Source organism: Hemitrygon akajei, chromosome 2, assembly GCF_048418815.1.
Source record: "Hemitrygon akajei chromosome 2, sHemAka1.3, whole genome shotgun sequence".
Lineage (NCBI taxonomy): Eukaryota > Metazoa > Chordata > Chondrichthyes > Myliobatiformes > Dasyatidae > Hemitrygon > Hemitrygon akajei.
Window position 1 is genome coordinate 142,161,513 of NC_133125.1, and position 26,930 is coordinate 142,188,442.

At 42.2% G+C, this 26,930-nt stretch overlaps 1 protein-coding gene across 1 annotated transcript in view; it reads left to right on the forward strand.

Moving 5' to 3' along the window:
• Positions 1 to 26,930, forward strand: part of pcca (propionyl-CoA carboxylase subunit alpha) — a 458,281-nt gene that overhangs the window by 422,955 nt on the left and 8,396 nt on the right. Inside the window, exon 22 of the mRNA XM_073028749.1 lies at positions 2,355 to 2,495. Within this exon, the coding sequence (XP_072884850.1) occupies positions 2,355 to 2,495 (141 nt within the window). The remainder of the gene's footprint in view (positions 1 to 2,354; positions 2,496 to 26,930) is intronic.

Here is a 26,930-nt window from a genome sequence, read left to right on the forward strand (position 1 = left end):
TTCTCAGACTGCATCTATAGGAAGAGAAGCAAAGTTAGTGCTTCAGATCAAAGACCTTTCATCAGTACCAGCAAGGAGATGAAAGAAGCTTGTAGATCTTCAGCACAAGGGGTGTTTTTGCCTAACAGGTTACAACTGAGGTGACCATGGGGTAAACTGTAAGCAATGTTATCTGGTCAAAGAGTAAATGGGAGCAGTTGGCGAGAGTGAGAGCATAGAAGAATTGTGGAGTGAAGAGCCAAGCCCAGCAGGTCGGGCCGGTCATGTCCTCTATTCCCAGAGGGATAGGGGGTGCAGGGGGAAACTAACTGAGCCAGTATCTCAGGTGGGCAACTGATTCTGACAGACATGAAGTTTCCTGTAGTTGTGGAATTCAATATTGAGGCTGCAACATGCCCAGACAGAAGATGAGGTTCTGTTCCTCAAGTTGGTGGTGAGTCTCAGTGCATCAATGTAGGGGGCTGCCAAATGGCCAAGGTGGAAGTGGGAAGGAGAATTAGAGTGGCAGGCAGTGAGAAGGTCAAGATCTGACCTTCCCTGAGGACTGAGCACATGTTCTGTAAAGTGAGCATCGAAATTGCATGTGGCTTTTCTAAAGTTAAGGAGACCACGTGTGATCATTGAGTGCACTACACCAGACTGGAAGAAGTGCCAACGAATCACTGCCTCACCTGGAAAGACTGTTCAGGTCCCTGGGTGGTGGGAAGAGAAAGGACGGGTGTTACATCACCTGTGGTTACAAGGGAAAGTGCTGTAAGAGCGGGTTGGTTATTGGGAATGGACTATGATATCACCAAGGGAACAGTCCCTGCAAAAAGCCAGAAGGGGAGGCAAGGGGGAAGTATGACAGGTGGAGGAGTCTCTTTGAAGCTGGCAGATATTATGGAGAATGATCTGTTGATCTCGAGAGGGAGTGGATTCAAAGGAGAAGAGTTCAATGTTGAGAGTAAGTAAAATCAGGCAAATGAGTGTTGTTGGACGGGAACTGGTTGGGCCTCTGCTCCAGGAAGAGGAAAAGGGTCTTCTTGTAGGGATGGGATAGAGATTTAAAGAGGATTGGATATCCATGATGAAGGTGGGTCCAGGAATTGTAAAAGGTCAAAGGGGTGGGGGCATTGGAAGTGTCATCGATATAAGGGAGACAAGATTGGACCAAAGAAGAACTAGTAGAGTGAAGGAGGGAAGAAGTGAATAGGAGCAGGCTGAAGCAAAGAGTCTGTCAGGACAGTACTGCTTGTGGCTTTTGAGCAGGAGGTAGAAAGAAGCATGCTCCATGGAGCTGGGGTACAATAAAAAGTTAGAGAGCACAAGTACTGAGCCAATTCTTGTTGACAGTAGGATCAAATTTGTACTTATGATAGATAGATAGATAGATACTTTATTCATCCCCATGGGGAAATTCAACTTTTTTCCAATGTCCCATACACTTGTTGTAGCAAAACTAATTACATTCAATACTTAACTCAGTAAAAAATATGATATGCATCTAAATCACTATCTCATAAAGCATTAATAATAGCTTTTAAAAAGTTCTTAAGTCCTGGCGGTAGAATTGTAAAGCCTAATGGCATAGGGGAGTATTGACCTCTTCATCCTGTCTGAGGAGCATTGTATCGATAGTAACCTGTCGCTGAAACTGCTTCTCTGTCTCTGGATGGTGCTATGTAGAGGATGTTCAGAGTTATCCATAATTGACCGTAGCCTACTCAGCGCCCTTCGCTCAGCTACCAATGTTAAACTCTCCAGTACTTTGCCCACGACAGAGCCCGCCTTCCTTACCAGCTTATTAAGACGTGAGGCGTCCCTCTTCTTAATGCTTCCTCCCCAACACGCCACCACAAAGAAGAGGGCGCTCTCCACAACTGACCTATAGAACATCTTCAGCATCTCACTACAGACATTGAATGACGCCAACCTTCTTAGGAAGTACAGTCGACTCTGTGCCTTCCTGCACAAGGCATCTGTGTTGGCAGTCCAGTCTAGCTTCTCGTCTAACTGTACTCCCAGGTACTTGTAGGTCTTAACCTGCTGCACACATTCTCCATTAATGATCACTGGCTCCATATGAGGCCTAGATCTCCTAAAGTCCACCACCATCTCCTTGGTCTTGGTGATATTGAGACGCAGGTAGTTTGAGTTGCACCATATCACAAAGTCCTGTATCAGTTTCCTATACTCCTCCTCCTGTCCATTCCTGACACACCCCACTATGGCCGTGTCATCAGCGAACTTCTGCACATGGCAGGACTCCGAGTTATATTACTACTGAGTGAACTACTCAAGGCAAAGAGATGTCTGTAACTTGCTCAGACTGTATAACCTATTTAAAAAGTTGATGTGCTCTTTGTTTCCAGTACAGGATCCAAGTGTTGACCCAGCTGGCAGCGGAGCTGAATAAATACATGCCAGAGAAGGTGCTAGAGGACACTGGCAACACCATAATATCACCTATGCCTGGAACAATTGTCAGTATAAACGTGACAGTTGGAGATGAGGTAAGCGTTATTGCTACATTTGCTGCTGTGACTGTCTTTGTTATGCATTCGAATTGAACCACACAGAGTCAAGATACTTATTTTTGAGTTCTGCTTTTGAATGAATTCGTATTGGGTTTATCTTGCATCCTTTCAGCTAGTTTGCACTTATAAACTGGCTTAAGCCAGTCTGTCTGGGTGATAGTGTATGCCAATCAACAGAAGAAAGCAACAAGTCATATGGCAAGAACAGCCTGTTTCACTGCTAACAGAAGATTTAAAAAAGCTTACTCCAGCAAACAGTCTACAGAATCTATTTAAACAAAACACTGCAGCATACAGTGTACAGAATCTATTGAAAGAGTGTTCCAACAGTCTGCACAGTCTATTTAAACAGCATACTTCAGCAAATACTCTAAAACAGTATTGGCTGAATAGTAGTTTTTGTGGAAGGTTTGAAGTGGAATCCTGCTGGTGCAAAAAAGCCAAGATGAAAGATACTCCGCTGTAAGGCAACCTGCTCTGAAAGCATGAGTGATTTAGCAGGCAGGTCCAGCAAACAGTTATGAAGGCCTACAACATTTCGGCCATTGTCGCAAACAGTTTGGAAGTGAGGGTGGGGGGGATGAGCATTTGTTACCAGTGTACCTCAGCAAGAACAAGGCATGGTTTTGGCCTCATTATCTAAAAAAGGATAATATGGTTGCACAACCTCACTTTTTTAAAATATACAGTATTTCTGGTTTTTGCATGTTTTTTAATCTGTTCAATATATGTATACTGTAATTGATTTACTTATTTGTTTATTATTATTATTTTTCTCTATTATGTATTGCATTGAACTGTTACTACAAAGTTAACAAATTTCACATCATATACCAGTGATAATAAACCTGATTCTGATTCTGAAGGCAGCTTGAAGCAGATTCACCCAGCTAATTCCTGGGATGAGTGAGTTGTTTCCCAGAGAGGCTAAACAGGTGGGTCTGTGGTTTTCGGTGTTCAGATGAGTTAGCGGTGATCTCATTGAAGCATATAAGATCCTAATGAGGCTTGATTAGCCTCAAATGTTAAGATGTTTCCGTTAGTGGGAAAGTCTTGACGGAAGGAGAAGGGCCTGATGGTTTAAGACTGAGATGGGAAGAAATTTCATAAAGGGGGATGAATCTCAGGAATTCTCTGCAATAGAAAGTTGTGGACGCTGGAGTATTAGAAATGGGAGATAGATATATTTTTTGAAAGATCTGTAAACTGAGGACGATGGAAAGCTGATGCAGAAGAGGAGTTGAGTGAAGATGGTGGGGCAGGTTTGAGGGGCTTGTGGCCTACCTCTCTTTATCTTTGTCTGTGTTCTTGTGAACTCTGGGGCAAGAGGAGGTTGGGCAAACAGGAAGAATTCACCTGTTGTCGCCTGGTACTACATCCTGACAGAAGGGGTAAATGGATTAAAGCAGAGGGGCTAAACACAAAATACCAGCAGTGAAGAGCCTAATTTGAACAGGCTTGCTTATAGAAATTGAACTAATTTCTAGCAGAATATGTCTTCCATATCTGGTGATGAACATCATATGGACTAATTTTGCCTCTTCCTCTTGCTGTGGTTCAATTGAGCACTTTTGTATAGTGCAGTGGATTCTTACAAAATTGTGCTATTGCCGGGCTTAAATTGTGTTGCATAGCTACAGAGCGAGTAAAACACTGGAGTGAACGACAGGATGGACTTGTTGGAACATTAGATTGCAGTCTGTGGGTGTCTCAATAATAGACTGAGCTGGGAGATGAGGTACGGAGATGAACAGCAGTTTTCAAGCACACCAATTGATGAGGTGGCAACCTCTATTTTCTTTTACACAAAGCTGTTGAGGTGTGCTGTGTTCTCACCATTTGGAGAGAGCGGAGTCCCAGGTGTGGAGAGAGCTGCCACAATATTCCTCCAGAGGTGGATGAGTTGAGAGGATGATCAGCCCAGCCATGGGGCTATAATGAGGGTTCTTTTATTGAGTTAAGAGGAAAGAAAATTCAGATTCAGTTTATTGTCATTTAGAAACCACAAATGCAATGCAGTTAAAAAAATGAGACAACGTACCTCCAGAATGATATCACAAAAGCATATGACAAAACAGACTACACCAGAAAATCCACATAATGTTTGGCAATCCCCAATCCAGAGTCCAGAAAGGCTGCTGTGTATTAATATCACGCTACCATCTTAGCGCGTTCCCCAGAAAGGAGCTCCAAATCCACCAGACAACCAAGACCAAAAACTAAAGCTACAAGACCTGCACAAAACCACATAGTTACAACAGTGCAAACAGTAGCATAATTGATTAAAAAAAACAGACCATGGGCACAGTAAAAATAGTCCAAAGATGTTAAAGGACTATAAGTTCAAAAGAAATCACCACACCGTTTCCACAAGTCCCCAGGGTCCCGACAGACTCGCCATCCCATGCCGGCGGCAGAAGGGAATACCCCCACTATAGACTTCCATGGCGCTACCTGACTCAGCCTCGCAGACACAGCACACAATGAAAGCTCCGTCGAACCCAGCCTCGCAGACGCAGCACACACCGAAAGTGACCTAACCGCAGCGGACTCCGAGTCCGTCGAACCTCCGTGCCGATGACCATCCCCTCCGGCACAGCTTCTCTGAGCACCATCCTCTGCCGAGCGTATTAAGACGGCCCCGCCAACGGCCATCGGCAATGCGACCCCGAGGACTGGGGGGCCTGTTCTTCCCAGCAGAGTCCCGGACCTCACAGCAGCAGCAGCAACGAAGAAGGTCTTCCTGGAGATTTCCCGATGTTCCTCTGTGCTCCCACATCCGTTTTCAATCAATTATGATTGCGCACCGCACCCCACTTCACAAATAACAGATAATCAGTTCCGGAGTGGCCGCTGCAAGCTGCGTCGCGCCGCCATCTTGGTCTTAAATGAAGATGAGATTTTCATGATCACAGTGCATGCACGAATGCCTTACAGAAACCTGGTGTGGTCATTGTCACAGCAAGCACAGTAGTCAATTTATGCACAACAGGCTCCCATATCCCGACTGGCTGCATCACTGCCTGGCATGGGAACTGTACTTCCCTCAATCGCAGGACTCTGCAGAGAGTGGTGCAGACAGCCCAGCACATCTGTAGTTGTGAACGTTCTACTATTCAGAACATTTACAAAGACAGGTGTGTAAAAAGGGCCTGAAGGATCATTGGGGACCTGAGTCACTGCAACTACAAACTGTTCTGGCTGCTACCATCCGGGAAAGGGTACCAGAGCATAAAAGCCAGGACCAACAGGCTCCAGGACAGCTTCTTCCACCAGGCCATCAGACTGATTAATTCATGCTGACACAATTGTACTGTATTTCTATGTTATATTGACTATCTTGTTGTACATACTATTTATTATAAATGACTATAAATTGCACATTGCATATTTAGACAGAGACATAACATAAAGAATTTTACTCCTCAGGTAAATGACGAATGTAAGTAAGAAAGTCAATTCAATTCAATTCACAAACACAGGTGATTTATAAACTGAGGGTTGGGGACTTCCGGTAAGATGGCGACTGTTTAGCTGTTCCGAACTTTTGCTCCGTCATTTTCTCTACCTTTGTCTCCATTCTTAAACCTTAGTTAGGTATTTTATTAGGTTTCTCTTACTTGCCTGCGAACATATCTATCTTACAATGTCTAACAAAAGTACTAAAACTGGGAAAAAAGAAATTTCTTCAACTTTGCCGGCTGACATTTTCGCTGCTTTGGAACAGCATTGACAAGATATTTTAAAGGAATTTAGAACTTCTTTCAACCAGCTGGATGTCAAATTGGATCGGATCTACGCTAGAGTGGACGAACATGCCGAACATTTATCTTGCATCGACTCGGCTTCTGAAGATTTAAAACGCCGTGCCCAATATTTGGAAACCCTGTGCTCCAGCCTGGAGCAGCAGGTTTGTAAGCTTTTTTCCAAAATAGTGGATCTTGAAAACGGTAGCAGACGTTGCAATCTACGAATTCTTGGTTTGCCAGAGGCCACCGAACAGGGCTCTCCCGTGAAATTTTTTTCCAATTTTCTCTGTGAGATTTTTGGGAAAGAATTTCTTCCGACTCCACCTGAACTTGAAAGGGCACACAGGATCTACGTTCCCCGTGCAACTCTGGGTTCCCGCCCACGGCCGGTAATTTTGTGCTTTCATCAATACCAGGTGAAAAACCGCTTGATTATGGAGGCACGCTGCAGAGGTACTTTTGCTTTTCAAAATACAGTCATTCATTTTGTGGAGGATTTTGCCCCCCAGGTTCTGAAGATGCGCGCTGAGTTTAAAGGTGTAATGAAAGTGCTTTTTGATCGTGGTTTTAGACCCTCTCTTCGCAATCCAGCCGACCTGCGAATTACGCTTACTACTGGAGAATATAAGTGGTTTAAATTAGTGAAGGATGCTGAAGCATTTGTCGGAAGTCTTCCGGCTATCCCGTCTCCTCAGGAACCCAGTCTGACCGTCTAAAATGGTGGATAAGTACCTCTCGTAGTAAAGCTACTTTTTTTCCTGACTCAGACTGTACTTGAATAATTCAGACATTATCTATTGAGATTCTAAGGGCTGTAGACAATCTCTCCCTGGACTTGGTGCGTTCTTTCTAAATAGATAATCCGAGTTCAATGTTTCCCTGCGGACGTTTAGATTGTACTTGTGCAATCTATTGTATTCTTGTATAACTTTATCTATAGAGATCTACAATTGACTTTAACTTGTTTTGGAGGTTGGGAGTTTTTATTGAAGGCCTCCCTGTTGGTTGATTCATAGTTTAAGTTTTGCTTTTTTTTTTCTGTAAATGGTTGATAAGTACTCTTTTCGAATCTATAATTTTCCTCTTTTCTCTCTCCTTTTTTTTCTTTTAATCTTCTATAATTTTTTGCGGGTAAGTTAGTTTTGGTTTTCTCTTAATTTTCTTTGTATTAAGTCTCACACTTCTGCTGAAGCTGTTCCTATTTGTTATGTTTTCTAGTGTTAAACTAGTTACCATTTATAGTATTTATACGGAACTGTTGTTAATGACACAGAACTGGAAGTCATATTTGGGTTAATTTTTTTGGTAGAGCTAGCTGCTTTTTTTGGTAGCCGTCTAGTTTTGGGTTGGGAGGATGGGGTGGGTTCTCCAGTTCCAACACCACTCTGTTTCCTTTGCTTTCCTCTGTTACTCAGGACATGTTTCTGTTTTGATTCTACGAATCTATGTTTACATTTTTGCTCCCAGACTGTTATTGTACTGCTTGACTTTTTATATGCCTGCTGCCTTCTACGCACTAACAATTGATAATGGTTAATACACTTAAATTTATGAGCTGGAATGTAAAGGGATTGAATCACCCTGTTAAAAGAAGGAAGGTCTTCTCACATATTAAACAACTCAAAGTGGACATTGCTTTCCTTCAAGAAACTCATATTCGTTGTTCTGATAACTCCTGGCTTTTGTCAAAGTGGGCGGGTCAGCATTTTCATTCATCCTTTGCTGCCAAAGCTAGGGGGGTCTCCATCCTTATTAACTCAAATATTCCTTTTGAACTCCATAATAAGATATCTGATACAAATGGCCGCTTTGTTATTGTTTCTGGTAAACTATATAATACTAAAGTTGTACTAGCAAACCTGTATGCCCCCAATTTTGATGATGTTAATTTTTTTGAACGTTTTTTCTCCTCACTACCAGACTTAAACTCATACTCTCTTATACTGGGTGGTGATTTCAATTGTTGGTTAGATCCTAGTTTGGATCGATCATCCTCTGTTACTAGACCACCTACTAAATCTGCCTCAGCTATTCAATCGTTTCTCTCTAATTATGGTATCTCTGATATATGGTGTTTCCTTCATCCTACTGAGAGAGATTATTCTTTTTTTTCACATGTTCACCATACCTTTACTAGAATTGACTACTTCTTATTTGATAATCAACTCATTCCATTTGTCTATTCTTGTGATTATCAGAGTATACTGATTTCTGACCATGCCCCAATTACTCTGTCCTTAACTTTTCCTGGCCTTCCTCAGAGGAATAAACACTGGCGGTTTGATTCGACTTTACTATCGGATGATGATTTTCTAAAATTTATCAAGGATCAGATAACCTTTTATTTTAACACCAATACATCACCTGAAGTGTCATCCCAGATTGTCTGGGATGCCATGAAAGCATATCTGAGGGGTCAAATAATCTCCTATACAGCAAATCTTAATAGAAAGTCCTGTGCAGATCGATTAGACCTCATTAATCAGATTAAAGAATTGGATCAACTGTATGCTCAAACTAAGAATCTTGAACTATACAAGAAACGTGTAGAACTTCAAACTAAATTTAATCTTCTGTCCACTCAACCTGTCGAACGCCAACTTCTTGAAAGTAAGAGTTGTTTTTATATTAATGGTGACAAATCCAGTAAATTTCTAGCCAATCAGCTGAGGCGTTCCAAAGCCAAACAACATATTACAAAGATCCAGAAGGAGAATGGAGACCTTACATCGGATCACTTAGAAATCAATGACGCATTTAAAAATTTCTATTCTCGATTTTATTCCTCTGAATCTTTGAATGATAATATCTCTATCGATCATTTTTTAAATAATCTGAATATTCCTTCGCTTTCATCTGATTTTAAGGCCAAACTTAATGTGCCTATATCATCAGAAGAAATATCTTCTGCAATTTCTGCATTGTCCTCAGGGAAATCTCCTGGACCTGATGGGTTCCGCGTAGAATTTTATAAATCATTCTCTTCACTTCTCTCCCCTCAGTTACTTTCAGTATTATCTGACTCGTTTAACTACGGCAAATTGCCACCCTCTTTCAATGAGGCTTCTATTATTCTTTTATTAAAAAAGGGTAAAGACCCAACAGAGTATTCCTCGTATAGGCCGATTTCATTGCTTAATGTTGACGTTAAAATCTTGGCCAAAGTTTTGGCTTATAGATTAGAAACTGTTATCCCCTCTATTATTTCTGATGATCAAACTGGTTTTATTAAAAACCGTCTTCCTTTTTTTAACATTCGGCGTTTATTTAACATTTTATATTCACCTCCGACTGGGATTCCTGATGGTGTTATTTCCCTTGATGTGGAGAAAGCATTTGATCGTATAGAGTGGAACTACCTTTTTGCAGTTTTAGAAAAATTTTATCTCTTGGATCAAATTGCTGTATTTGTGTCCTACTGCCTCTGTTTTAACTAATTCTCAGAAATCCCAGTTATTTAACCTCAAACGTGGCACCCGTCAGGGATGCCCTTTAAGTCCCTTTCTCTTTGATTTGGCTATAGAACCTTTGGCGATAGCTTTTCGAAATTGTCCTGAACTGACCGGGATTTGGAGAGGGGGTGTTGAGCATAAAGTCTCTCTCTATGCTGATGACTTACTACTCTTTCTCTCATATCCGTCTACATCCTTACCTCCAATGTTTTCACTTCTTGACCAGTTTAGCCAGTTCTCTGGATATAAACTTAATTTACATAAGAGCGAACTTTTCCCAATTAATAAAGAAGCACAAGAATTAACATTTCGTGATCTCCCTTTTAAAGTAGTCCACAATCAATTTACTTATCTTGGGATTATAGTCACAAGGAAGTTTAAAGATCTCTTTCGTGAAAATTTTGCCAATCTTTCATATACTATCAAACAGAGTCTGTTACAAAGGTCACCTCTATCTATGTCTTTGGTAGGTCGTATTAGTGTTGTTAAAATGTATGTTCTCCCTAAACTTTTATATCTATTTCAATCAATCCCAATTTTTATTCCTAAATCTTTTTTTGATTCCTTAGACTCTATTATTTTGTCATATCTGTGGAAGAATAAGCGCTCTAGAATTAACAAAGTTTATTTCCAAAAATCTAAAAAAGAGGGTGGCATGGCTTTACCTAACTTTCGTTTATATTATTGGGCAGCCAATATACGTTGTGCTATCTTTTGGTCTTTTTTCCATGGCCAACCCGAGTGCCCTAACTGGGTGGCAATGGAGTTGAGCTCCACTAAAGAATTATCTATCTCTGCACTTCTCGGCTCTGTACTCCCTAGTAGTTTGTCCAGATTAATAGTTAATCCTCTTGTCAGACACACTTTGCGTATATGGGCTCAGTTTAGGAAATTTTATGGGTTCCATGGTTTTTCCTTTTCTAGCCCTATCTTACATAATCACCTTTTTTTACCTACTACGTATGACTCAGCCTTCCATGATTGGTATAGGAAGGGCATTAGACATTTTGAAGATCTTTTTATTGATAATCGCTTCGCCTCTTTTCAACAGCTCTCTGTTAAGTTCAATCTGCCTAATGCTAATTTTTTTAGATATCTCCAAATTAGACACTTTATTACTCCTTTAATCCCTAACTTCCCTGAAATGCCTGAGAAAAATGTTATGGACTTATTTCTTTCTATTAATCCACTAGGTAAAGGTTTAATATCATTTATTCGTGATAAATTAGCAGCCCTACGACGTGCCCCTGTGGATAAAATTAAAATGGCATGGGAGCATGATTTAAATACCTCCTTATCTCTCGGAGTCCTGCCATGTGCAGAAGTTCGCTGATGACACGGCCATAGTGGGGTGTGTCAGGAATGGACAGGAGGAGGAGTATAGGAAACTGATACAGGACTTTGTGATATGGTGCAACTCAAACTACCTGCGTCTCAATATCACCAAGACCAAGGAGATGGTGGTGGACTTTAGGAGATCTAGGCCTCATATGGAGCCAGTGATCATTAATGGAGAATGTGTGGAGCAGGTTAAGACCTACAAGTATCTGGGAGTACAGTTAGACGAGAAGCTAGACTGGACTGCCAACACAGATGCCTTGTGCAGGAAGGCACAGAGTCGACTGTACTTCCTAAGAAGGTTGGCGTCATTCAATGTCTGTAGTGAGATGCTGAAGATGTTCTATAGGTCAGTTGTGGAGAGCGCCCTCTTCTTTGTGGTGGCGTGTTGGGGAGGAAGCATTAAGAAGAGGGACGCCTCACGTCTTAATAAGCTGGTAAGGAAGGCGGGCTCTGTCGTGGGCAAAGTACTGGAGAGTTTAACATTGGTAGCTGAGCGAAGGGCGCTGAGTAGGCTACGGTCAATTATGGATAACTCTGAACATCCTCTACATAGCACCATCCAGAGACAGAGAAGCAGTTTCAGCGACAGGTTACTATCGATACAATGCTCCTCAGACAGGATGAAGAGGTCAATACTCCCCAATGCCATTAGGCTTTACAATTCTACCGCCAGGACTTAAGAACTTTTTAAAAGCTATTATTAATGCTTTTTGAGATAGTGATTTAGATGCATATCATATTTTTTTTACTGAGTTAAGTATTGTATGTAATTAGTTTTGCTACAACAAGTGTATGGGACATTGGAAAAAAAGTTGAATTTCCCCATGGGGATGAATAAAGTATCTATCTATCTATCTATCTATCTTATCTGATGAGACTTGGGACTCGATTCTCAAATCGGTTAACTCAACCTCTCTTTGTGCTTGCCATTGCCTTTTACAGTTTAAGATTGTTCATAGAGCCCATATGTCTAAATCCAAATTATCTCGGTTTTACCCCAACATCAGTCCGCTTTGTGATAAATGCAAAAGGGGCGAGGCCTCTCTCATTCATATGTACTGGCTTTGTCCTAGCTTGGAGAAATTTTTGAAAGATGTCTTCATAACGTTATCGTATATTCTGAATCACCACCTAGAACCTAACCCTTTAATTGCTTTGTTCGGTTTCTGGGGTGAGACAGATTTACGTCTGAGTTCGATTAAGTGTCGAATATTATCTTTTGCCTCTCTCCTGGCTAGACGTTTAATCCTCCTTAGATGGAGAGATGTTGCCCCGCCCACACATGCTCAATGGCTTAACGATATTATGGCCTGCTTAGACCTTGAAAAAATTCATTATTCAGTCCTTAATTCGAATTTAAAGTTCCATAAGGTCTGGGGACCTTTTATTGAGTACTTTCATAACCTTCCTCTTAACGAAGGTTTTTTTTCGGTCCCTTGCTTTCAGCTCCTTTTTTTTTGTAGTAGGCATTAATATCTTCTGTTGGTAAGTGTATTTACCGTTTTGGGGGTTTGATTGTCCTGATTTATATTCTCTATATTGTGTTGTGGTTGGTCTGGAGCTTTTTTTTTGTTGTGGGGCTTGGGGAGGATACTAATTTTACTTGTCTTCAATTTGGGTGCTTTCTCAATTATCTTTCTTTGTATCATATTATTATTGTATGTTTATTTTTGCACTGTATCAATGTTCTTCATTTTGATCCGGGGTTTTTTTATCTGTAGCTATGTAGAAAATGTATAAAAAAACTAATAAACTGAGGGTTAAATATTGGGTAGAACAACAGGTAACTCCCATGCTCTTCATTGAGACCATATGGTGGATCCTTTACCTGAGAGTGTGGACAAGACCTTGATCTCTCTTTGTACTGTGCTGCTGTCAGTCTAGGGTATCGCGGTGAATTTTCTCACATTGACGTTGAACCTCCAACCTTCCGATCCAGAGTGGAGAGTATGATTCACTGAGCCACAGCTGACACTCAGCACTCTGCCGAGCTCTTTTGAAGAACCTCTGTACTTTAATCATTGTCCATGCACCACAGTGTGAATCTGCCTTCTCCAGGTGACTTCATTTTGCATTAATTTACCTTGTCCATTCAGGCAAACACAGAATTACACCACATTTGATCTTGTGCAAAAGTACGATCCTGCAAAAGCCCTTCATTTTAGAAATGAGTTGAAGTGCTCCACAGATTGTGTTTTACCACTGGAGATGAAATCAGAAATAATTACCGTGGATTCCAGTTAATTGGGCCATTGGTTAACTGGGGCAGCCATTTATTTAGGACAACTCTTAAAGAACAAAAGTTAAATTGAGAAAATATCTGGGATTCCCTTTGTTTAATTGGGACAAGATGCTGCTTAATTGGGGCTGGGGACTGTTGCTGAACAGTTTCTAACTAGTGGCAGTTGCATGCTCTTGCATAGCCATTAGACATTACACTGTGCTTAGAGTGAGTAGTTTTAAAATAGCATCAGTTGCACGTGTTTATGTTCAAAAAGTAGTGATTTTTGTACTAATAGTTGGAGAGAAATAGGCAGTAAGACAATTTGAAACTGTTTGCTCACCACAGTTTCAAGTATTCAGGCTTGGAGGTGCCAGAAATGGCCAGGAGTGAAAATGAAATGATTTCATTACTTCAACAAGTTAGGAATCACAGAGGTATGGACAATCATCTTTAATGTTACAGTGAAAATGAAAATTTGGAGGATTCAATCATCGAAGGCATTGCATGAAGGCAGTCCAGTATCTGCACTAGGTGTCTGTGCTTATTAGGTTCATTTACAGTCAATCAAAAGAACATGGCAGATGAATTCCTCTGTCAATAAATATTAGGAACTAATACACAGTTTTATAGTACTGTAGAGGTATTGGCAGTGTTATAATTTGTTCTGCATTTCATTTAAATACATAAATTATTGCTCCGTTAAACAGTAGTCTTTTTTATACCTTTTAACTATTTCCATGAAACTTTGGGTAATAGGGGCAGCTGCTTTAATTGGGCCAGAATGTGCAGGTCGCAATGTATCCCAGTTAACTGGAATGCACTGTATTTCACATCTGATATCTAACTTTCTACTCTGCATTATACATCATTGGCTTGGCTTTTCTACTGTCTCATTAACTTGCACAGTTACCAGATTTTTATTTGGAGGAAGTCACTTTTATTGATCAAGTGGAATTTAACAGTGGAAATGTGTTTCATTTTCAGCTGCTAAACAATTTCTAAGCAATTTCAGGGACATGAGTTGGAATTAGAAACAGGTTTATTATCACTGTCGTATATGACATGAAATTTGTTGGCTTGCAGCAGTACAGTGCCAAGACATGAAATTACTATAAATTACAAAATAGATGCAAATAAAAGGAGGTTGTTAAATGTTAGGTTTGGGTTGAGTGACAGGTATCAGATTGGAATGTCACAGTGGTCTATTGGATGCCCAGTTACATCTGGGCCCTGTACATCTTTGGAATGTGGGAGGAAACTGGAGCACCCGGAGGAAACCCACATGGTTATGGAGTGAATCTACAAGCTCCTTACAGACAGCAACAGAACTGAACCCATGTGTCTGGAGCTGTAATAGCGTTATGGCTGACAACTACGCTACCATGCTGCCCCAAAGTGAACGAGATTGTTTTGTAAAGGATGATGCTGTGTATAGTCCCCTTCACATGTCAAGGAATGGTGAAACACATAGGGTGTTTTTTTTTTAACGTAAAGAGAACAAAGCGCGTGAAGCCAGCCTGGCTGCTCCTGGAGGAACACGCTGAAGCGAGACGAGGTTGGTAATGGATGTGCTCTCTTTCTTCCAGCAGCTGCTTATTCTTCATGGCAGCTTTGAGCAGTGAACGTAAGCTGTACCATCGTGACCTGTACTCATTGTCAGTCTTAATTGTGTAGCCTTAATTACCAAACGCACTGGCAACATTGAAAAGGATTTAGTTAATTCCTTCCTTTTTAGCATCAAACTCTTGAATTGCGATTGAACTTTGAGCCGGTGCCAGCTCTCTGTGCAGAGTAACAAGTGCCTCTGATTGCACAGTGGGCTTGGCAGTCAGAGGAGCTGCTGCGCACCGTACAGTTGCTTTGGCCGGGGATGAATAGGGAGCCCTTGCTCTGTTATCAGTGATCTATCTTCCTGCATTTTCGGACTTCCTTTGGGTTTCGGCACGTAGTTGGAGGAAGCCTTCCCATTTGGATCAGCACCACAGTATGGCACAGATAACTGTTTTATTGAGAAGTAGCCCAGTGGTTGTGTGAACAGGCACCAGAAGGCGGGGGGGGGGGGGGCTAGAACATCTGTATACCACTTTAAATAGCTGCAGAGGGTATAGACCAGCATGGCTGTAACAGGGTGAGGCCATTCAGTGTTTTGGCCTTAGAATTGCAGGTAATTTACAATATCATTTGCCTATCCTAATAGCTTACATCTTACTCTGGGTTCATTGGCTTGTAGTTCAAAGAGGCACACAGCACAGAAACAGGCTCTTCAGCAACAAACCTATACCAACCATTAGGCAACTCTTTACACTAATTAATTGGTAGTTCACACAAAATGCTGGAACTCAGCAGGTCAGGCAGCATCATTGGAAAGGAATAAAAAGTCAATGTACTGGGCAGAAACCCTTCATTAATCCTGGATAAAGGATCTTGGCCCAAAACATTGACTGTTTATTCCTCTCCATAGATGCTGCCTGACCTGCTGAGTTCCTCCAGCATTTTGTGTGTGTGTGTGTTGCTCTGGATTTCCAGCATTGACAGAATCTCTCATGTTCATTAATTGGTAATAAGTTTCTCGTGTCATATGTGGCAGGATTCAGTGAAAGGCTTTTGTGTGCATGCCATCCAGACAGGTCCTTCCGTACTTTAGTACTTTAAGGTACTAAAAGGAAATCTGTCTGCAGAATAGTGTTACAGTTTCACAGAAAGTTCACTGCAGGTAGACAAATAAAGAGATTGGTTTCATTTGTCACATGTTCTTCGAAACATCAAAACATACAGTGAAATGTGTCATTTGCCTCAAACACAGTCTAAAGATGTGCAAGTGTTGTCATGCTTCCAGGGCCAACATAACTACTTACTAAGCTGTACATCTTTGGAATGTGGGAGGAAACTGGAGCACCCAAAGGAAACTCTCGTGGTCACAGGGAGCAAGTACAAACTCCTTACAGACAATGGTGGGAATTGAACCCCGTTCACTGGCGCTGTGGAGTGTCATATTAACCGCTATACTACCTTGCTGCCCAAGCACAGTAAGGAGTGAAGTGGGAGACAAGAGCGTGTAAACTCCATACAGACTACACTGGAGTTGCTGGAGCAGTGAAGTAGTGGCTCGATCAGCTGCACTACTCTGCCAGTTTGGTGACTCACCTTTAACCTATGCCCTCCAGTTTTAGACCCCCCTCCCGGGTAAATACTGTGTACATTCATCTTATTTTTGCCTCCTCATGATTTTATCTACCTCTATAAGGCCAAGCCTCAGTCTCCTTCACCTCATGGAAAAGCAGCCTCAGCATCTCCAGTCTCTGGTTATACCTCAAGCCCGCTAGTCCTGGCAACATCCCTGTGAATCTTTTCTGCATCCTTTCCAGACAGACATCCTTCCTACAGAAATGCACGCAGTATTCCAAGTGTACTCTCTCAAAATCTTGTACAGTGATAAAATTTCAGCTCTTGTACTTACTGCATTGATAGTGAAGGCATGCATGCCAGACATTCTGATCACCACCCTGTCAATTTGTGTACTTAAACATCTAGGTCTCTCTGTTCTACAGCATTCTCCAGGGTCCTGCCATTGACTGTGTAAGTCCTGCCCTGGTTTATCTTCCCAAGTTGTAGCACTTCACACTTGTCTGAGTTAAATTCCATCTCCCATTCCTTGGCCCACTTTCCCAGTTGATCTAGATCCTGTTGTAACTTTAGACAACTTCCTTCAATGTCCACAATAATACCAGTTTTGGTGTCATCACAAACTTATGAACTATGCCAATGGCATTTTAATACAAATTGTTGACAAAAGCAGTGAACCCAGCACCAACCCCTGCAGCACGTCACTGGTCACAGGTTTCCAAGCTGAATAACAATCCTGTATTACCAAGTGTGACTTGGTGCCTGGTGTGTGTTTGGTTGACTAGCTCATCCTGGATTCCATGTGATCTTAACCTCTTGACCAGTTTACCTTGCAGGACCTTGTTAAATGCCTTGCTAAAGTCCACGTGGACCACGTCTGCCGCCCTGACTTCCTCAATACTCTTGATCATCTCTTCAGAAACAAGTCCTGCACACTGGAAAGTGGAAATTAAGCAGAGAGTTCTGTTGATAATGTGCCACAGTACAGGCAGCATCTGAGGAGAGAGAAACAGTTAATGTTTGGAATATGAAAGTAAGCTAGCCAGTAATATTAAAGAGCATACCAAAAGTTTCTTCAGATTCATAACTTGTAAAAGAGAGGCAAGAGTGGATATTGGACCACTGGAAAATGATCCTGGAGAGGTAGTAATGGGGGACAATGAAATGACAGATGAACTGCATCAGTCTTCTCTATGGAAGACACTAGCAGTATGGTGGAAGTTCCAGGTGTCAGGAGGCATGAAAAGCGTGAAGTTACCATAACTAGAAAGAAGGCTCTTGGGAAACTGAAAGGTCTGAAGGTAAATAAGTCACCTGGACCAGATGGCGCACATCCCAGGGTTCTAAAAGAGGTGGCTGAAGAGATTGTGGAGGTATTAGTAATGATCTTTCAAGAATAACTGAGTTCTGGAATGGTTCTAGAAGACTTGAAAATTGCAAATGTCACTCCACTCTTCAAGAAGGGAGAGAGGCAGAAGGAAGGAAACTATCGGCCAGTTAGTCTGACCACAGTGGTTGGGAAGATGGTAGAGTCAATTATTAAGGATGAGGTTTCAGGGTACTTGGAGGCATATGATAAAATGGGCCAGAGTCATCATGGTTTCCTCAAGGGAAAATCTTGCCTGACAGATTTGTTGGAATTCTTTGAAGAATTAACAAGCAGTATAAACAAAGGAGAATCCATTGATGTTGTGTACTTGGATTTTCAGAAGGCCGTTGACAAGGTGCCACACATGAAGCTGCTGAACAAGCTAAGAGCCCATGGTATTACAGGAAAGAATCTAGCATGGATAAAGCAGTGGCTGATTGGCAGGAGGCAAAGAGAGGGAATAGGGGGAGCCTTTTCTGGCTGGCTGCCAGTGACTAGTGGTGTTTCACAGAGGTCTACGTTGGGACTGATTTTTTTTGTATTATATGTGAGTGATTTGGATGATGGAATTGATGACTTTATTGCAAAGTTTGCAAACGATATGAAGATAGGTGGAGGAGCAGGTAGTTTTGAGGAAGTAGAGAGGCTACAGAAGGACTTAGACAGATTAGGAGGATGGACAAAGAAATGGCAGATGGAATACAGTGTCAGGTACTTTGGTAAAAGAAATAAAAGGTCAGCTATTTTCTAAATGGAGACAAGATACAAAAAACTGAGCTGCAAAAGGACTTGTGAGTCTTTGTGCAGGATTCCCTAAAGGTTAACTTGCAGTTTGAGTCTGTGGCGAAGAAGGCAAATGCAATGTTAGCATTAATTTCAAAAGGACTAGGCTATAAAAACAAGGATGTAATGTTGAATCTTTATAAAGCACTGGTGAGGTCTCACTTGGGAGTATTGTGGGCAGGTTTGGGTCCCTATCTTAGAAAAGGTGTGCTGGAACTGGAGAGGGTTCAGAAGAGGTTCATGAAAATGATTCCAGGATTGAATGTTTTGTCATATGAAAAACATTTGATGGCTCTGGGTCAATATTCACTAGTATTCAGAAGATTGAGGGGTGACCTCATTAAAACCTATTGAATAGTGAAAGGCCTTGATAGAGTGGATATGGATAGGATGGTTCCTCTGGTGGGAGAGTCTGAGATCAGAGGACACAGCCTCAGAATAGAGGGGCATCCTTCTAGAATGGAGATGAGGAGGAACTTCTTTAGCCAGAGGGTGGTGAATCAATGGAATTATTTGCCACAGGCAGCTATGGAGCCTGAGTCTTTATGTATATTTAAAGCAGAGGTTGATAGGTTCTTGATTGGTCAGGGTATGAAGAGAAGGCAGGAGATTGGGGCTGAGAGGAAAATTGGATCAGCCATAATGAAATGGTGGAGCAGACTCGATGGGCCCAAATAACCTAATTCTGCTCCTATATCTTATGGTCTTGTGGTTTCAGCTCGATTAGTGAATAATAAGCTTAGTGAATAATTCATTATAAACAGTGAGGAAGAGGCTCAGTGCAAATTGTAGATTAGCAGGAGGACTTCTGTTCTGGCCTTGGCTTAGTGGAGACTCCTCAACCTCCTTTAGATGCCCAGGATTATTGTCATCATGCTGTTAAGAAAGAAGCTCACAATGGAAACGTTGCTGCTACCAAAGTTAAAGTCAAGGTTATTATCATAGGCACAAGTACATATCTGCACAGGTGCAATTACAAGCTTCTTACACATAGTGTAATGTAAGCAACATAACAGTGCAATCACTTTACAGCTTCAGTGATCACCGATCAGCGTTCAGTTCCCGCTGCTGCCTGTAAGGAGTTTGTATGTTCTCCCCGTGACTGTGTGTGTTTCTCCGGGTGCTCTGGATCCCCCCCCCACCCCCACCACATTCCAGAGGTTAGAGTTAAGGTTCATAGGTTCAGGGCATGCTATGGTGGTGCTGGAAGTGTGGCAACACTTACGGGCTTCCCCCAGCACAATCCTCACTTATTTCATTTGTTGCAAATGATACATTTCACTGTATGTTAAGATGTTTAATGAACATGACAAAAAAAAATCAATTTTCTTAAAAGCAAGCATAAATTACATATAAACACAATTTTCACAAGAAGTAACACAATTAGAACAAGAAAAAGATAAACAAAGGTTATTTTGGTGCAAAGTCAGCAAGTGGTCCTAGTGTTGCTAAATTGTAGTCATTAGCATGGTGCTGGTTGGTTCAGGAATCTATTGGTTGAAGGGAAGTAGCTGCTCTTGAACCTGGTGGTGTGGGAACTTTCCTTCACCTTGTTGTTATCAGCCCTCACCTACAACAGTGGATTTGAAAGCTGATTGTTGAAAGTCAACTCATGCCACTCAACAAGTAATGTCCTGCTTGGAGTGAGTAACTAAAGGAAAATTTACTGGAAACACTCATCAGGGAAAGAGAAAGTCATTGTGACCCTTTGTCAGAACCAGGAAAGAGAGAGGTAGAAATTGGTGTTCAGTAGGAGAAATGGTGTGCATTGAGGGAGTGCAGTGTAGGTTCACGAAGTTAATTCCCGGGATGGCGGGACTGTCATATGTTGAAAGATTGGAGCAACTGAGCTTGTATACACTGGAATTTAGAAGGATAAGAGGGGATCTGATTGAAACACATAAGATTATTAAAGGATTGGACATGCTAGAGGCAGGAAACATGTTCCCAATGTTGGGGGAGTCCAGAACCAGAGGCCACAGTTTAAGAATAAGGGGTAGGCCATTTAGAATGGGGTTGAGAAAAAACTTTTTCACCCAGGGAGTTGTGGATCTGTGGAATGCTCTGCCTCAGAAGGCAGTGGAGGCCAATTCTCTGGATGCTTTCAAGAAAGAGTTAGATAGAGCTCTTAAAGATAGTGGAGTCAAGGGATATGGGGAGAAGGCAGGAATGGGGTACTGATTGTGGATGATCAGCCATGATCAGATTGAATGGCGGTGCAGGCTTGAAGGGCTGAATGGCCTACTCCTGCACCTATTGTCTATTGGTGTGGCTGGGCTCAGTAGAACAAAGGAAATATCTGTGATAGGGCATCAAAATAGCTGAATGGGGGTAGTCACTGGCAGTAACCTTCTTGGTCTTTGTAGTGTTTAGTTCATAGTAAGGAGATGTGGCCTGCTGTAGCTTACCTTTTCATTGAGTAGAATAAGACCAAAAACAATAACAACCATAAAACGTAGGAGCAGAATTAGGCCATTTGTCTCATTGTCTGCTCCACCATTTTACCATGGCTGATTTATTATCCCTCTCAACCACAATCTCCCTGTGACCTTTGATGCCCTGATTAATCAAGAAACTATCAGTTTCCACTGTAAATATACCCAATGACCTGGCTTCCATAGCCATCAGTGGCAATGGAATTCCACAGATTCACCACCATCTGGCTAAAAAATTTCCTCCTCATCTCTGTTTTAAATGGACGTTCCTCTATTCTGAGGCTGTGCCTCTGGTTCTAGACTTCCCCAATATAGGAAACATTCTCTCTACATCCACTGTACCTAGGCTTTTCAACGTTCAATAGTTTTCAATGAGATTCTTTCTCAGCCTTCTGAACTCCATCAAGTACAGACCCAGAGCCATCAAATGCTCATAATCAGTTAACCCTTTCATTCCCGGAACCAATTTAATGAACCACCCCGGACCGTCTCCAATGCCAGCACATCTTTTCTTAGATAAGGGGCCCAAAACTGCTCACAATACTTCAAGTGTGGTCTGACTAATATCTTACAAAACCGCAACATGACATCCTTGCTTCTATATTGTAATCCTCTCGAAATTAATGCTTCCTTCCTTACGATCGACTCAACCTGCAAGTTAACCTTTAGGGAATCCTGCATGAGGACAGCAAGTCCTTTTGCACTTCTGATTTTTGAATTTTTTCCCCATTTATAAAGTAGTCTATGCCTTTATTCCTTCTACCAAAGTGCACTTCCCTACACCGTATTTCATCTGCCACTTCTTTGCCCATGCTCCAAATCTGTCCACATCTTTCTGCAGACTCCCTTCTTCCTCAACTCTACCTGCCCCTCAACCTATCTTTGTATCATCAACAAACTTGGCCACAAAGCCATCATTTCGGTCATCCACATTATTAACATATAAAGTGAAAAGTAGCAGAACAAATGCAGACCCCTGTGGAACACCAGTAGTTGCCAACAGCCAACCTGAAAAAGCCCCCTCTGTTCCCACTCTTTGTCTCTGCCAGTCAGTCAATCTGCTATACATGAGTACATTTCCTGTAATATTATGGGCTCCTGTTTACTAGCCTCATGTGTAGCACCTTATCAAAGGCCTTCTGAAAATCTATCCTGCTGTTATTTCCTCAAGGAATTCCAATAAATTTGTCAGGCAAGATATCCTCTGAAGGAAAAGATGCTGACTTTGACCTATGTTATGCGCCCTGAAACCTTCTCCTGAATAGTGAACTCCTTACCAACCACTGAAGTCAGACTAACTGGCCTGTAATTTCGTGCTTATGAAGCACGTTAATACCTGCTCCTACTGGGGGATTCTGGCCTTCCGTTCAAACCCCTCCTTGTGCTATCTTCTGTTTGGCCGCAAGAATTGGAATTGTTTTTATTGTTGCGTGTACTGAGATACAGTGAAAAACTTGTCTTGCTACTGTTCATGCAGATCAAATCATTACAACGAATCAATAACATAGTACAAGGTAAAACAATAGAACAGAATAAAGTCTTACGGTTACATAGGTAGTGCAGTACAGGCAGGCAGTAAGGTGATAGGGTATAATGAGGTACATAGTAGGTCAAATGTCCATCTTATCATACTAGGGAAACATTCAATATTCTTATAACAGCGATAGAACCTATGCTTGAGTTGAGAGAACATAAAACATAGAAATCTACAGCACATTACAGGCCCTTCGGCCCACAATGTTGTGCCAACTATGTAACCTACTCTAGAATCTGCCTAGAATTTCCCAACTGCATAGCCCTCTATTTTTCTAAGCTCCAAGAGTCTCTCATCGTTTCTGCCTCCACCACCGTCACTGGGAGTGCATTCCACGCACCCACCACTCTCTGTGTGAAAAACTTACCCCTGACATCCCCTCTGTACCTACTTCCAAGCACTTTAAAACTATGCCCCCTTGCGTTAGCCATTTCAGCTCTGGGGAAAAAAGCCTCTGGCTATCCACACGATCAATGCCTTTCATCACCTGATACACCTCTATCAGGTCACCTCTCATTCTCTGTCGCTCCAAGGAGAAAAGGCCAAGTTCACTCAACCCATTCTCAAGGCATGCTCTCCAATCCAGGAAACATCCTTGTAAATATCCTCTGTACTCTCTCTGTCGTATCCACATCCTTCCTGTAGTGAGGTGACCAGAACTGAACACAGTACTCCAAGGTGATACTCCTTGAGTTTATGTTGGGTGTTGGAACGGAGAAAGCAGATTGAGAATGGGAGAATTGAAGTACAGGCAACTGGTGGCTAGGGTCACCTTTGTGGACAGGTGTTCAGCAAACTGGGTCCTCCAACCCCCATTCTGCTGTGGTTTTATAGTGGACCACATTGTGAATGTAGATAGGATGCTTTCTCCGATGCATTGGTAAAAATCAGTTTTGTTTAAGAAATAGTCTACACTAATTCCTTCTACCAAAATGCATGATACACCATTCACTTCCCCGCTACTCCTTCGCCCTTCCTCCTAATCTGTCTAAGTTCTTCTTCAGACTCCCTGCTTCCTCAACACCACCTGCCCCTCCACCTCCCATCGTATCATCTGCAAACTTGGCTGCAAGTTCCCTCACTGATCCCTCTGGTTCTCAGCCTTCTCCACTGACCGGGTAAATGAAAGGATCCCTTAAACGATTAGACGCTGGATTATTGGAATTTTAGGGAAAGTAGTCAAAGATTTGGTCTAGCTATGTCAGTGCTAGTAAACCTGATTTTGGTTCTTTTTCTGAATGAGGGGAGACAAGATGGAAGGAGACTGCCAGGATCAAGGGCTTGGTTAGCTGAAGGCCTGGCTGTCATTGGTAAATAGATTAAAATTGAAGACGTACAAGAGGACAGATTGAGTAGAAATTTGGGAGGAGATAATAGTGACAGGGTAAGGCTATGGAAATGGGTTAGATCTGCCTCGGCTCATTAGTATACTTGGAAGTGCACAGAAATATTTCCACTTTGTTCCAGAACTCTGCAGGTCACATGTAGCAGTCAGTCAGTCAGTCATCTTGAATTTGGATCACTAGTATTGTTAATTAAAAATCCTACAAAACAGGTCAAGGGTTCAGGTTTCAGTGGGGAATCCAGAATGAAGTCTTACTGCATTTGTAGGTCATGGAACAGAGAGATAAATCAGGGTATAGAGTGAGTACAGGGATTGTACTCTGTATAGCACAACCACCTCAGTGTGCTTACACGTGCACTTATTTGTGCCTGCTCATTATCCTCAGAACTATCAATGTGGTTCCCGTCTTTGACTATGTTTCCTGACCTTGCTGTTCATTTAGACCACAGGATGTAGGAGCAGGGTTAGGACATTTGTTCCATTGAGTCTGCTGCACTGTTCCATCATGGCTGATATATTATCTTTCTCAACCCCATTCTCCTGCCTTCTTCCCATAATACTTGATGCACTGACTAATCCAGAACATAATCAACCTCCACTTTAAATATACTTAATGACTTGGCCTCTGCAGCTGTCATGGCAGTGAATTCCAGATTCACTACCCTCTGGCTAAAGAAATGCCTCCTCACCTCTTATCTAAATGGACGTTGCTCTATTCTGAGGCTGTGCCCTCTGTTCCTACACTCCCCCACTATAGGAAATGTCTTTTCCACATCCACTCCATCTGGGCTTTTCGATATTCGATGTTTCCATGAGATCTCCTCCCTCATTCTTCTAAACTCCAGTGAGTACAGGCCCAGAGCCATCAAATTCTCCTCATACATTAACCCTTTCATTTGTGGAATCATTTTAGTGAACATCCTCTGCACCCACTCCAATGCTGGCACATCTTTTCTTAGATAAGGGGCCCAAAATTGCTCACAAGTGCGGTCTGACCAATGCCTTATAAATCCTCAGCATTACACCCTTGCTCTAATATTCAAGTCCTCTCGAAATGAATGCTAACGTTACATTTGTTTTCCTAATCATCATATCAACTTGCAAGTTAACCTCTAGAAAGTCCTGCACGAGGACTCCTAAGTATCTTTGCACCTCTGATTTTTGAAATTTTGCCCCATTTAGAAAATGGTCTACGTCTTTATTTGTCAGGCAAGATTTAATCAGTCTCACTACGCACTGAATCTGAGTCAACTTGTCTGCCCCATCCTCAGGCCTATCACTCCGATTCTCATCACCTTACTGAATTAGTTTAAACCCTCCAAAACAGCTATAGTGAACCTGCCTGCAAGTATATTTGTCCCCTTGGGTTCAGGTGTAACCCGTCCCTTTTGTGCAGGTTATACCTTCCCTAGAAGAGATTCCAGTGATCCAGAAATCTGAAACTCTGCCCCCTGCACCAATTCCTCAGCTACACATTCATCTGGCAAATCATCCTATTACCCTCACAGGCAGTGATTCAGAGATTACTACCCTGGAGTCCTGCTTTTCAGCTTTCTATCTGTCTCTCTATATTCTCTACTCAGGATCTCCACTCTTTTCCTACCTAGGATCATAACTTCTGGCTCCTCACCTTCCTCCCTTCAGAAAGCTGTGGACCTGATCTGAAACATTCCTGACCCTCGCACTGGGAGGCATCTTACCATCTGGGTGTCTTTTTCACATCCATGGAAGTTCCTGTCTGTTCTTCTAACTGTGGAATCCCCAATCACAACTGCACTCCTCTTCATCCTTTCCCTTCTGAGCCACAGAGTCAGACTCAGTGCCAGAGACCCGCTCACTGCGGCTTTCCCCTGGTAGGTTGTCCTTCCCAACAGTATCTAAAGCAATATACTTATGGAGGGAAACAACCACAGGGGTACTTCGCACTGGCTGCCTATTTTCTTTCCGTCTCCTGTCGGTTACCCAGGTACTGGCCTCTGCAACTTAGGGGTGACAGTTGCTCCTATCTATGACCTATTTTTTCTCTGTATAGGCCAAAGGTCATTCATCTGCAGCTCCAGTTGCTTAACAAAGTCTCTAAGGAGCTGCAGCTTGATGTAGAGACTGAAGATCTCCCAGGGTCCCCACATCTCACACAGAGAACATAGCACTAACCCCCAGACCCATTATCACCACACTAGCAACGTAGTAACAGACAGCGCCCATCACAACTTCATGATATCCAGCACAGATTGAAATGTAGTCTCGTCTGTATGAAGCACGAAGACCAATTTGCACAACAGGATCGCACAGATAACATTGGGATATTGGTCAGATATTGTGTCTTTATGACGCTGATCAGGGCACCACCTGCCCGCCATCTTGCATCCTTCCTCAGCGCAACTGCCACCTCAATCTCTAGTTTCCCCACTCCCCTTCCCCTCATCGTACTGGCCAGCTCCCCTCCACACTCTCGGGGTTTTGACTCAGAAACGTCGACATTCTCTTTCCTCCCACAGATGCTGCTCAGCCTGTTGAGTTTCTCCAGCAGTTTGTTTGTGGCTTGAAGCTACAATGCTCAGTGAGCTTCTCCATGACAACAGTTAGGCCGCACTGGAGGTTTGACGTACCAGCTCTCCAGGAATGTCCCTGGAACATGAAGACTAATTTCAGAGGCACCAGTGCAAACAATAAAATCACACGGAACATAAATTGCTGTGTCTTCACCATTATTTTGTCCTAATTGGAAAAGGGATGTGGACATGACAGCCACAATTTGACTGACAGTCAGCATTCACTGAATTAGGCAATGAATAGCCTGCAGCTTTCCGACTGGTGAACAAAGGCAGATAGACATGTTTGACGTGCAGTATCAGCATTTGGGAGGGTGCGGGGGAAGAGATTAGTAAATTGTGTGATCTCACCTTGCAAAAAATATTTTTTTTATTTAGAGGTTTAACATAGTAATAAATCTTCCAGCCCAACCAGTTCACAATGCTCAGTTACAGCCATGTTAATTTACTAACCGAACAACATTGGAATGTGGGAGGAAACTAGAGCACTCCTTACAGACAATG